This window comes from Pteropus vampyrus, unplaced genomic scaffold, assembly GCF_000151845.1.
Source record: "Pteropus vampyrus isolate Shadow unplaced genomic scaffold, Pvam_2.0 Scaffold60, whole genome shotgun sequence".
NCBI classification, from domain to species: domain Eukaryota; kingdom Metazoa; phylum Chordata; class Mammalia; order Chiroptera; family Pteropodidae; genus Pteropus; species Pteropus vampyrus.
This window is the reverse complement of record NW_011888841.1, coordinates 1,273,404-1,287,421: the sequence shown is the minus strand read 5'-3', so window position 1 is coordinate 1,287,421 and position 14,018 is coordinate 1,273,404. Positions and strand designations below refer to the sequence as shown.

Here is a 14,018-nt window from a genome sequence, read left to right as displayed (position 1 = left end):
TCTCCCAGCTCGGCACACGAGTCCTCTGAAACGTCACTCCCGGAGTCAGGCACCCGGGCCTGCGGTTGTCCTGGTGAGCTGGAGTCTGAACGTAACCCTCTCGCCCTCTGAGAACTGCTGGGACATTCGACCGCCATCTCGACAGCATCACTGTCAGCTTTGGGGACATGGAAGCTCATTCCTGAAGTGCTCGGTGCGTCATCACTGTCGTCATCGGAACTCTCAGAGACGGACCCCTCCACTGTCTCTAGTCCTTCCATGCCCAACCTGTCAGAAAGAACACCGTTTATAGCTTCTACTTGAGGAAAAAAAGGAAAAAAGAGCTATAGTCCGTTCAGGGAACAGAGACTAGAACCAACCGTCCCAAAGACCCAAGAGGATCTCTTTTTTTATTTTATTTATTTTTATTTTGATTTAAGTATAGTTAGTATACAACATCATATTCGTTTCAGGTGTACAATATAGTCATTCGACATCTCTATACCTCACAATGTGATCGCCCTGCTAATTCGAGTAATCATCTGTCACCGTGCAAACTTACCGCAATACGATTGGCTACAGTCCCCTTCACCCTTTTCACCCGCCCCCCTCATCCCCTCTGGCAACCTTTGGTCTGTTTCTATGAACCTGTTTTTGTTTTGTTCTGTTTGTTCATTTGTTTTGTTTTTTATAGATTCCACATATAAATGAAACCACATGGTATTTGTCTTTCTTTAGAGGAATCTCTTTTTTAAAGTTGTGAATCTTATGAAAAAGTTGATTTTATTTAAAGCTTTTTTAAATATATTGTATGAATTTCAACTGTTAAAAATTATTACTGTTAGAAATTAATAAAGTTTTTAAAAATCCTATGTTTTATTCATAATTGCCCCAAACTAGAAACTATCCAAACGTCTTATCAAGTAGAGGATGAATAAACAATCATGGGACAGTCATACCATGCGATAAGACTTGGCAATAAAAAGGAACGAACTACTGATACATATAACACCACTGATGGATCTCAAAAGCATTACAGCAAGTGAAAGAAGCCAGACACAAAAGGCTACATGCCGTTCTGGAAAAGATAAAACCACGGCAACAAAGATCGCACCAGCGATCAGTGGCTGTCAGGGGTGGGGGGAGGGGAAGGGAATTAACTGCAAAGGGGCACATGGAAACTTTTTAGGGTGATGAAAGTACTCTATACTTTGGTGGTGGTACATGACTATATTTTTCAAAACCCACAGAACTTTGCAATCAAAAAGGTAAATTTTCCTGTATATAAATTATACCTCAATAAACCTGATTTTAAAAAACACACACAATACCACTACCTTTTTCTCTCAGGAACGTCTAGGTCCCATTTCAGAAAGAACACACAAAATTCTACAGTGAACACACAGTTACGTTATCTTTGGTTAATAATTATCTTTCTGTCCTCAAAAGGGAGGCCAACAAGGAAGCAAGATCCATTTGGACTTAACATCTTCTAGAACGTGGCCCAAAAGAACTGAGTTGGTAACCTGAGGGCCAGCTGGGAAGGGCAGAACAGCTATCAGAAGAGCGGATAAAAAAAAGTCTGCTGTGCTTTCCACTCACGAGCACAAACGTGGTGAAGACAGGGCTGGCCTGAAGGACGGCTGTGGAAAACCCCAGAGATAAGGACCACCCGGAAGGTACAGCCGGGCTTCCGCCTGGAAGGTACAGCCGGGCTTCCGCCTGGAAGGTACAGCCGGGCTTCCGCCTGGGGTTTTTTCAAAGTTAACTCTTTCAACACTAAACAGTAATTCAAGTATAAAGTTATTTTTATGTGATCTTTCTCTGTAAGGAACAATATTGTTCTTCGGATTCTATTAATGGCACTCGTAGCAGAAACCATTACTGGTGTGTACCATGTGACAATCATATAATCACTGACACCTGAAGATTGAAGCACTCTGGAAAAATTCTGAGCTGCCGCCAAACATTACTTAAAGATGTGTTATACCAGACAGACAAGAAGGAAATGTATCACGTAGGTCCTCGAAGATGAATTTGGAATGAAAATGCAACATACTTACCAAAAGCATTTCCTTTTCGCTGCACTGGATCCTTTGTCTGTTTTTGATTTGTTAGGCCGCTTCCGAGTCTCACCACCGATTTCTGCCGATACCATCTTGCTGGAGGCGGCCTGCATACCTAACCGGAAATTTTAACAACTCAGTGTCTACTATCCCAAGTTTAATTAAAGAAATTATAAGTAATCTGGATTGCAAAAAGAGCTGCAATCTAAACCTGCAGATATCAAAATCTAAACCTCAAGATATCAAAAATTAATATGATTAAAATGAGATTAATCCCAGATTTATAGCCTTAAAATAATAAGCATTCTGGATCTGGAACCAGATTTTTTAAAACACCAATGTCCAATCTGTAAACCGTGAAGCTGACAGGTTCAAAACTAGCCCTCTTCAAAGCTAACGATTCATCCCCTTGTGCTCATTATTTGCATGTATGTCTCTCCCTTGTTATGTCATAACCTTTTTGATGGAAAAGATTCCCTCTTATTCGATTGTACCCAAAATAGTCCTAGCATAATGCTCTGGATTCTAATAAAATAAGTTAATGACAATCATTCTTATTAAAAACCTTCAAGTCTACGGCTGAACAAGCCTGATCCCATCTGATCTCGGAAGCTGAGCAGGGTCAGGCCTGTTTAGTATTGGGTGGGAGACCACCTAGGAAGACCAGGTGCTAAAGGCGTAAAAAATAAAAAAAAATAAGGGATCGAAAGCTGACATAGTCCTTACAACCTGTGAGGTCAACCAAGGATTGCCTCACCTAAGAAATTAAAAAAAAATAAAAAATAAAAAAAAAACTGACCTAAAACTGGAAGCAAATATGTTGAGGCCTAAACACCAACTACAGACTTAACTTATCCCCATAAAACACAACATGTGTTCTTATCTGGAGCCCATGGCCCATGGAATTCAGGGGTCAAGTATATATTGAATGCTGTGTAGGTAGGCGTTCTTTTTTTTCAGGGTCATAAGATATATACTGTGTTTTGAGGAGAGACAGTCCACAGCTTTCACCAGATTTCCAGATGTCGGTAACCCAAAAAGCTGAAGAACTGCGCTTTACATGCAGTCCAGGCACATATGTGGAACAGTCTGGAACAGCTGGCTTCAGGGGCGCCTGCTGACCACACTAAGGAGTCCTCCTTCTCACCTTTGAGGACAGAATCCTCCAGACGCTCAGCCATCTCGTGGCACTGCTGCTGGTAGTCGGGGCTGGTGAAGCAGTGCCTGGGTTCTGCGAGCTTCCGCTGCAGTCGTTCTAGGCGCTTCTGCTCCTTTTCAGCCTCTCGCTCAGCTTGCTGTTTTACCCACTCAGCCATTCTGGGAATGGGAGAGAAAAACTGACGGATATATGACACATACATGTGTAATACATGTAAACGCCCCTCCCCCCAACGAATTAATGCATTCTTGCTCATACTGTGATAGTCCCTCAAGTGCGCCATGCTCACTACTAGCATACTATAATGGACTTAATTAAGACCCAAAGACAATTATGAAATTACAGAAGAGGTTAAATCTGATAATAAATTACAGCACAAATATTTCAAGTTTACGTTTCTGATATGCGTGACATGTGTATCATCACTACTGATAGGAAAGTATGTTTCCTCTTCAAAAAAGTAAAAACAGATGGGCATCTTACGCCTTTTCGTGATTGACATCTCTGAGCCTCCTTCCACTGAGATCCCGGCAAGCTTCTCGATTGGTTGTCTTCTCAATCTGAGCACCGAGTGCTCGGAGCATAGACCCAAATCCTGAGCAAATATATTTGGAGAAAGCAAGTTTAAAAGTGTTCGAGGATGGATAAATGCCGAACTTATAAAAATAGTAACGATCACAAGATTAAAGATGATCTCTGCCTTTTTTTTTTTTTTTTTTAAGGGAATGGACATTAAGATTCCTAACCAGGGAGCAAATCTGAAAGTATCGATAAACTTAATTCAACCTCATGCCTTTCATCCTTCCTCTTACATTTCTGAAATATTGTATCTATATCACTGGTATATTTTAGAGGGCTTTATCCAGTGTCAGAGAATCCAAGATTCTCAGATTAAAAATTATATGATGAAATTTGATAATGAGTTTAAAAGGAAAGGCAATTTCAGACTGTCACTGGCTGATATGACAAGCTTCGTTCTTATCGACACAATTTCAAACAGCAGGATGATTATAATCTGAGATGTCAGCCCTCTGAAAACCAAACCAAATCACTGTAGATTTTCAGGAAGCTTAGGGATATATGTTAGTGCATCAGGAGACTAAGAATTGTTCACATTCTATTTTTGCTCATCGCGTTTCTTTTCTCTTTCTTAGATGTGTTAATACAACCAGAACCTTAATCTACTACGACATGTAAACAATTGTATTTCAATAAGGTAACTTTAAACCTCCCTTGGAACTGCAATAACTAGACACAAATCTCGATAAAAGTAGGAGATTTTATTATTTTTACACACTTTCTTCAGCAAATTGGACAGAACAATGATCATTCTCTTCATCTCAACTTCCCCAAAGCTCTGGAGCCCACGCTGCCTAAGAGCTACCCAGCTGGAGAAGGTGGGAACTATATATACAACATCTTCCTCAAAAAGAATTAAAGAAAATATTCAAAACCAGGTAAGTAAATAAAGGACTTCATAAAGCAAAACAAGGTTGGCATACACAGAGACCAAGGAGTTTGTTAATCTAATACAGATGGCTAAAGTCTGCAAATGTGTTACAACTAAGCAGATGACATTCACGTCCTACCTCCTTTCCCACCACGAAGTCTGGGTTCCAAACTATAAACAGCTCCATGCTGTACTGTGTCGTTGATGTTAACGAGCGATCCATTGCATTTCACAAAGAAGCACTCCTCTGGAACATCCTAGAGACAAATTTGGGTTTCTTTTAATGCTGTTTATGAGACAAGTTTCCCGCAGGAAGGGACCTGGCTTGTTATCTTTTTATTACTCCGGTGACAAGCGGGTAGTATGTATTCAATTAGTATTTGCTGAATTGAAAACGAAACTACTAAAAGAAAAAAGTCATTTCATATGATGTATTCTGGGTACAATTATTTCCTAATACCTAAGTATTATATATAGGAGAACTCTTTGTCTTTTGGGTAAATTCAGAGTGAGGCTGATTTGTGATGAGACTCCCTATGACACTCACTGCCAGGATGCCAAACAGAATAGACGGAGTTGGATTTAAGTTGACTGGAGTTTTCCCAAGCAAATATGACAGCAGGAGAGAGGAGCAGGGAGCTCGGGCTACATGCAATGTTGGGATTAACATGGAGGGCTATTCCTATCCGTAAAATACCGTCTACTTTATGAGATGTCGTAAAGATTAAATAAGATATGGAACCTCATATTTGTTTAATGTTTATGACTTAAAAGGCACTTTAGTTTCTTTTAATATTTTATATGTCTAATGGGTATGGTATTTTCAAATTTCTAAATAACTTTAAAAGACATTCACATGAAGGCAGGAATATTATAGTTCATTTGCAAACAAAACTGCTTATTAAACAAGACAACTGATCAACAAAATGGCATTTTCTGTTAAGATGCTTGTCAATTATAATCCCTAGTTGAAAAAGACCAAAGAAAATTTAGAATCGATTTAACTGTTTTCAACTATTTGTGTATTTTAAAGCACTTTAAGCACAAAGTATTATGTGATTCTTAGCCTGATCAGCCCCAGGTCACCAGAGACAAACCTACAGTCCATCAGAGTCAAATTTATTGACTCATTGCAACGGGGGGGCTGCACACCAGAGGAATCATGGAGTATTTCATTATCATCAACGACAACAACAGAGTTATAATATTTGGAGCAAGGGTGGTGTTTAGGTGAAATTTAAATGAAATGGTGTTTTGAGAGGCTCAAAACAAAGCAGGTCTGCGTATAAAAGGGGCAACACCAAGTCCAGACTATGAAGCAGATCCAGGCTCTTGTTTCCTTGGGAACTATAAAGTTAAAATAAGTGTGGACTGCTGTGTTCAAAATCCCCTAATCTGAAGCTCTGCACCTGGGTTAGAAATCGAGAGTGCTGCCGTATATCAAAGCGACTGAGATTCTCAGGCAGGAGTGGGAAGCATCACTCTTACTGACGCAATTTCAAACAACAGTTTTTTACAGTCTATGATTTTCGAGATCAAAGTCTCTCACTGAATAAGAAAGCAGTAGACTTTCAAGGGAGTCATTATGACATTTCACGACTGCCCCCATGTCCTTGGGAGAAATACTGTTTCTTAGTAACTTTGCAGCTGACTTTATCTGTTATTCCAGTCGGATGAACAGCACGGCAGATTTTCACTTTCTCCATGAGAGCAAACACTAAGATTATCATGTGTCAGAATACTTTTGTTTTAGAAAGGATAAGTGTGAACTTGAGCTATTTTTACATGTTCCAGTATTTCGTCGAATGCCTTTTTATGTCTTGTCTTTATGTTCAGCTTTGTTATGGTGATGTTTCTTAATACACGGCTGAATCCATTCATTTATATTTTTTACTTCTTAAAATTATTTTTTCAATACTCTTCTAAATTAAGGTCCTAATTTTTTCTGGCCTCACTTTGGATCAACTGTCAGTGAGTTTGTAAATCGTACTCATGAGGTAAGAATTATCTTCAGTGATATTAATCCCAATTATTTTAGAAAATATTTCCCCATTCAGATTGACAAAAACGGTTCTCATAGTTTTTAGACTGGACTGCAGTGTAGGAAGAAAAATGAAGACGCTGAAAAACCACCTTATTTGCAAATACACATGGCTTTTTCATGGAACTTGTCCAAGCAAACATTTGGTTTGGACTACAAATGTTAACATGTGTTAAGCTTATAAATAACAAGCAGAGGAAACAGCCTAAAGAAGCAAGGACGAGGTGCGGTTATAAAGAAAAACAGTACTAGATCAAGTGCCAAGATTAAAATTAGATTCAGGGAGACCACCCAATTTTTTGGATAACTGAACGGGTTTCCTATCTCATAGTTGGTACAAGCTTGCTTGCTTGATAATTAAACCACACATATAACTTTAAAACTCCATGATAGGTTTTCAAAAATATGCATGGACAAATGAGACCATCAAATGATTAGTAAAAACATCTAAATGACAGGCCCTAAGAACCCATGCCTTCAACAGGGCACGTGTGTGAATGCTTGGCTCCAACCAGTGAGGACCAGATAAATACATTCTCCTCCCCAACCATCCTTTGGCCTGGGTTTGGATATCGCATAGTTCTTCTCTAGGTCGGAGCTAACAGGGATATTTGATCAGTGGACAAAATGCATGTCATATAACCATTGAGTAAATGTAAGGAAAACATAAGGAAATGAGCCTTAAAAGTGATCTGGCCCAGCTGTCTCATTTACAGATGGAGAAACAGAACATCAAAGTGTTTTCTGTTAGTCCACACTGAGGGCTGGACTAGGCGCCTGTGAGCGGAGGGGTTTGTCCCCCCTTCTGTGGGGCAGCACAAAACGAAAGCAAAGGAAGGCCTCGGCATCCGTTTGAAGCACCGTAAGACTGAGAAGCCCTCGGCCTTAAAAACCAAAAACCCCAAAGAACAGACGCACCCCAGACAGACCCTCTCCGCACCCAAGCCTGCCTCGTCCTCCACGTTCCCCTTCCTTCCAGGAACCGCGAACCTCACCTGATCTTGGCAGTGTCGGTGGATAAGGTCTCGGACGGAGCACGGGGCCGAGGCAGCCCGCACCGCCCTGCAGCCGAAGCCGGGGCCGCGAATCCACACCAGCGCCGCCAGCTCCGCCATTTCACCCAGTCCGGGAAACAGACACCCGGCGCCTCTGGATGACGTTGACCAGCCGTGCAGCGCCCCGCCCCGCGGGCCCTCTGCTCGCCCCGCCCCTCCCCCGGGGCGGGTCACGTGAGCCCGGCCGCGGAGCCGAGCCGGCGGGGGGAGGGGAACAGGAAGAGTCTGGCGAAGGCCGATAAGACCGCGGAGCACTAGGGCGAGGCGTTGCTAGGGGAAGTTGCTAGGGCGGGGCTCCAGGGACGCTCTATAAAAGGCTGGCGCTGGGTTAGGTTTCGAGCTTTATGGCTGTAAGCGATAAGAGGTAACTAAGCACCGCCCTGTGCTGCAGGCTTTGGCCCTTTTCCTTACATCTGTGCAGTTATTTTTGGGTGGCGGGCGGGGAATCGTGGCCTGAGAAGGCACTGCTCCCTGGGGGCGTGAGGGGAGAGGCTGCAGTCCCGGAAGCGGTTCGGGGGGGGCTGCTTCCTCCTCCCTGGAGAGATTCCCCCCACCCAAGGGGCAAGGGAAACGACCTCAGGAGGTCTCTAAACAACGGCTCCCGGGTGGTTTTTCCTCTCGGTTTACCACGCATCCTCTTCCTTTACAGAAACTGCCAACCTCTCGTTTTCTGCCAGCCACGCTCAGTTTATTCTTATTTCCGCCTGTTCGCGTTCTGCGTTATCTCCACTTCAGCTCTGTTTTCAAAATATTTCACAGCAAGTGGGCCCTTGTGAAAGGCAATGGCAGGAGTGACGCTCACAGTAATGCTGCTTCGAAAAACCCTGCTATAACTTTTATTCTGCACCATGGAAACACACTCGTACAGATTTGCATAGCACAACTTTAAGGATCTGGGAATCTGGAGTCCCTTAATATTTAATACGCCGAGGTTATGGTATTTCGAAAATCCTGAACAATTTCAAAACCACTGGTGTGAAGATAGGACGGTTATTAGGGGATACCTGTGCCTACAGAACACAAATGAATTCCCTGCTGTTAAGATACTTGGGAAATGATACTCATCGCCGAAGGGAAAGGAACAAAATATTCAGAAATCATTTTACTGTGGTGGTTTGCACAGAAATAGAATTTCGACGCCTGTGAAGTTATAGATTCTACTGAGTCTTTATTTCCCTTACACAGGAGGGAAAACGGGAAAGGGCCTCATCGTTTATTACAACATTATATCTAGTCCTTCCAAAACCTGAAATCTGAATGAAATCATTCACTTTTTGTTCCTTTGTTACATTTAAATTCCTAGTACTTAAAAAATCTAGGGCGATTTTAAATAGTATTGAATAGATATTTGTCATTTAAAACATGAAATAGCTATTGTTACTAACTTTTCAAAGACACAAATTTCCAGAGCAATATATGTCATCTGTTGCTAAACCCTGAGCATGTAGCACCGTATATATACATAATAGACGTTAAATAAACATTCCTTAGATATTTGAAGAATTACTAATGTCTAATTATTCCCAGTATACATTTAAAGAAACATATTTTGCACTAATATAACATTTTCTCTCAGGATGCAGAATTTGACTTGGATTGGTCAATATCAAATTCATTTAAATAATGCGGAAATTGAGGTACCTAAAGTTAGGGCAAAGGCCAAGAGCACCATGCATATCAGTGGGAAAAAATCTAGAAAGACAGTTGACTAGCTGGGTGGCTGAGAATACATGGTGGTGTCCAGTAGACAGTGTTACGTGGTCAGGTTGGTCAGTGGTTACGGAAAAATAGAGACAACTGCTGCCACCTTCCTCACCTCATGGTGTTAGGTAGAGAAGGAACAGGAAAACACATGTAGGGTTGTGACAACTGAGTGGTGAGTGGGTGGGGACCAGTTCCTGTACTATCAAAACAGTGTAGCTATGCTCCTAGGACTGTATTTGGGGTTCTTTCCAATAAACCACGCTGGCTTCGTTCCTGCCCATCTTCTCCAAAAGATTGACTCTAGCTGTATGTTTGCCTTTTGATGACTGGTTCAGCTGTCACGAGAAGGACACAGTAAAAGCATCTTGAGGCAATGTGGAGTAATTGTTCACTGCCAGGAAATGACAACACCAATGTTTGTGTGGCAACCCGTGACAGGGGCTCCACTGAGTCAAAATGTCATACCGTTCTGCAAGAACAGGAAGCAGAACCACATGCGCTAGCACTTTCCATAAATGACAGTAAGGCTTCTACACTAGTGAATTCAGACTATGTCCACGCGCGACAAGCTAGTTGCACTTCTGTGTTTTCTGCCGTGTTCACGCTCAGAGGAGATAGAAAGAGGTTGCTAATGCTATCTTTACGACAAAATACAAAGGTGCAGGCTGACTCCTCCTGTGCCACAAATGCAAAACTGCTACGATCTCCTAAATTGGCAAGTGTCGCCTTATAGGTGGCTCTGGCCCCAGGAACAATAAAGTCAGCACCTCAGATGAAACAGCTTCTGGATAAGAGCTGTACAGTCCACACTAGGTGGTGGATGGTGTGGGAAGTGGAGCCTAAAGCAAGGATCTGAGATATTGGGCTACCAGAGAGGGCCCAGCTCCATCCTCCTTTTATTGGACAGAAGAAAACAGGACTTGTCAAGGATGAGGTGGAGTTGAGAGGTGGAAGAGGTTTGTGTTTAGTGCTGATGCCGGAAGAAGCTGGAGAGGGGAGAAGACTGGGGTAGAGGTGCAGAGCAGAGATAGAAAGCTGGACCCCCCAGACAGTGCCGAATACAGAAGCCCACCTCTTTGTTGTAACAGCAAGAAGAAGAGGTTTTCGTTCAGAGTGGACTTACGTCAAGGAATTCTATCACTCTCGATTGCCCTGGATATTACCTTGTTCGTGTTATCGTGACAACACCAGTTTCTAAAGGTTTATTGGTTAACATCATCCTTTTAGCACTACCACATAATGTTGTTACAGTGAAAAATTAAAATTTCGGCCATGCTATTCACTAGAACTATAAAGCAATATTAACATAGCACCTATCTTCTGGAAATTTATGATCTCATCAATGGGATTTTTTTCAACATTGAAATTTTATTTCTCTCTAGGCAATAGAAATCCATAATCCTTTATGAATTCTGCATAATCAAGCCTTCCAAAAGGGGGTGTTCCTGCTGGAGAAGTGATAGGTGGGTCTTTGGGGTATTTTTTTTCTTTAATTAGTTGACATTAGAGTATGTCTACTGTATTAGTCAGGGTTCTCCAGAGAAACAGAGCTAACAGGAGATATATATGGGGAGAGAAAGAAAGAGAGAGAGAGAGAGAGAGAGATTTATTATAAGGAATTGGTTCATACCTCACATGATTATGGAAGCTGACAAGTCTCAAGATCTGCAGGGTGAGTGAGTAAGCTGAAGACTCAAGAGAGTTGACGTTGTAGTTCTAGCCTGAAGGTCATCAGGCTCAAGACCCAGGAATTCTTCCATTTTGTTTATGCAGGTCTTCAACTGATTGGACAAGGCCCACCCACAGTAGGACAATCAGCTTCATTCAGTCTACTGATTCGAATGTCAATCTCATCCAGAAACTGTCAGAGGAGCATCCAGAACGACGTCTGATCAAATATCAAGGCACTCAGTCCAGTCACCCTGACACAAAATTAACCGTCACATCCACTAACTGGGGTTATCTTTGATAAAGAAATAACCGTCACTATTTAATTTTACTTTGGCAACTCAAGAGAAGATACTATTTGGTGAATAGAGAGAGACTGATTAAAAGTTGGTGTTTCTTACTCCCCAGAGGTTTCACTGTGTGAACCCAAGAAACTCATCTGACTGCTTTATGCATCTGCTTCTGCACGGTTGAGCTGCACTACAACTGTTGCTAAATTTACCTTTTCGCCACAGGGTGTGATCAAAATTCATGATTGTAAAATTCTTTGAGATTTTTTTTGAATGAAAGGTGTATGCCTTATCAATTGAAATGTCAAGGGTCATTGGGCAACTAAATGAGGATTCCAGTTTGAATCAATTAAAAGTATTTTAATAACAGCTGTCTGGCTAACTCACCTACCTAGAACACATTTTTTAAAAATAAAAAATAGAAATAAGCCCAAAGGTTTCCACACAGCTAAAGTCTGTGCATTTTTCCATGAGAACCCTAGGCTCTTCTTGTTTTAAAACAGATTCAAATTCAGTGATGTCCTTAAGAGCCTACAGAAAATTGGTAAATTTATATGAAGGAAATTATTAAATTATAAGAAGCAGGGAGAAAAGAATAGAGAGGTCCCCTGGTGTGGGGATGAGAATGAGAAGTAATAGTCGCAGCTGGGGCGACGGTATAAAAAGACAAAACAAAGCAAACACCGCCATTGGGGAAAATTTTGTATTGAGTCAAAGACACCACAATAGAAACTAAAGACAGTCTATGGCACGGCAGAATGATAGAATTAATGAAAATCCTGAAAATCCTGAATCCCGAAGGCAAGGCTCAGTTAGGTTCAGGGCACCCCAGTTAAGATGACAAGGTAGAATGATATAAGTTTTAGAAAAAGTCCACCACAAAGGGTAGAATGAATATATGGGGCAAACCCTAGCAATAGTGAAAACTCAGCTATTCAGAACAGCATTTTTCCTGAAAGCTCTAGACTGACAGTCTTAGAACTTTGTCCTCTCCCATTGGGTAGCTTTTGTATTTTAATGCACTTCAAATAGAGCGCAAGACAAACTGCTTCGTGTACAAAGAAACAGTTTCCTCCCTGTTCCTGTAATATGACATTAATTTCAACACGTAACTTCTCTTTTAATTATCCGGAGCCTTGAAAGACAGACAATCTATACCACTCTGGATAAGAAGATAAGGATGGAAATGATGCAAAAATTCTCTCATTTTCCATAAGTCAGTAGAGGGCTTTCCTCTGAATATTTACTAAAAATTTATAATGCATGCATATGGACTATATAAAAGATTCGTAAAGGACATGAATGTATATGTTTTTCCTGTAATCGCTGTCAAAATCATCTGCACATTGGTAGAAGGAGAGGAATAATGCATATTCACTGCTACTCTCAGGAGATGCAAAAATTCCATATATAGTCTCCAAATGATGTTAGTATTAAGTCAGAGTAGTGATTCCCAAAGTCTATTCCATTAAATGTTAGGTCACCACGATGCACTCCTATAAAAGAATTCCATTTTCGAATAAATTTGGGAACACTCCCATATATATGTCCCCAGGTAGAGATTCACAAAGTTCATTAACATGACATAAAGCCCCTACACATTCTTCTATCTTTGTTTAATCCAATATTTCACAAACCTGCTTGACCAATTATACCTGTTAGCGTGCCCTAGGATTAGTATTCAGAAAACGCTGGGGTTGAAGTATGGTTAGCTATGGGATTTCCAAATATAAAACCAGAGAATACACAGCCTGCAATTCCTGAGGGTGTTCTTGGAGTTCAATTCCTTTTAATTCATACGAACACACTTTTTTCTCCACACGCCATCAGAATCCACTTTACCACATACATTTTTTCTAGTTGTTAGGACCAGTGCTGGTGAGCTAAGTCTTTCTTCTTCCTGCCACTTGAAAGTTAAGACAGTAGCTAAACACAACTACATTTCTTGTCCGTGTCGTGCCTATGTGCAGAGTCGATAAACACGAAGGAATGAACTCTGTCAGGATGAGCCTCTGTACCATCATAGCTCATACTGGAGACTTAAAGACCTGCCACATGAGTGGGTTGTTCAATTTAACAACTCTTTATTTTTTTACCTAGTAACTGCAGGAAAAGAGAGGCAAGAGAGGGGGGCACTAGACAGAGAGACACCAGGAAAACAAAGGGAAGAGCCTTCTCTCCAGGGACTCTAAAACCGTAATAAATAATAATGATTCTTAAAACATCTCAGACTATATTATAAATGCTATAATAGGCATTATAACAGACACCCATAAACTACATCCTATAGGCATATAGGGGTGAGAGAGAAAGGCAAAGAATTTGGATTTTGAATGGGTATGCGGTGGATAGGCTGGTAAGGTTAACTAACACACACTTTCTAGAAAGGCCCAGAGGAGAAGAGTACAGGGTTCAGGGAATGACAAGACGTCTGTTACTGCAAGACCATGCGTAGCTGTGGGAGTCGGGGGTGGGGGTGGGATTTGGGGGGTGGAAACCGTAGCAGATAATGGCTGCAGAGGTAGAGAAGACTATTTAATCAGAGACAGGCAGACCTCAATCTGTAAGGAAAGAGAGAACACAGCAGGTTTTGGGCTGACAAGAGG

General features: G+C 41.4%; 1 protein-coding gene across 1 annotated transcript in view; it reads right to left on the bottom strand.

The window, feature by feature from the left end:
- SDE2 (SDE2 telomere maintenance homolog) overlaps positions 1–7,853 on the bottom strand; it is a 10,737-nt gene extending 2,884 nt beyond the window's left edge. Inside the window, exons 1-5 of the mRNA XM_011360840.2 lie at positions 7,691–7,853; positions 4,794–4,911; positions 3,688–3,799; positions 3,193–3,362; positions 2,043–2,160 (exon numbers count right to left, since the gene is read on the bottom strand). Of these exons, the coding sequence (XP_011359142.1) occupies positions 2,043–2,160; positions 3,193–3,362; positions 3,688–3,799; positions 4,794–4,911; positions 7,691–7,810 (638 nt within the window). The 5' untranslated portion in view covers positions 7,811–7,853. The remainder of the gene's footprint in view (positions 1–2,042; positions 2,161–3,192; positions 3,363–3,687; positions 3,800–4,793; positions 4,912–7,690) is intronic.
- Between the last annotated feature and the right edge of the window lie 6,165 nt (positions 7,854–14,018).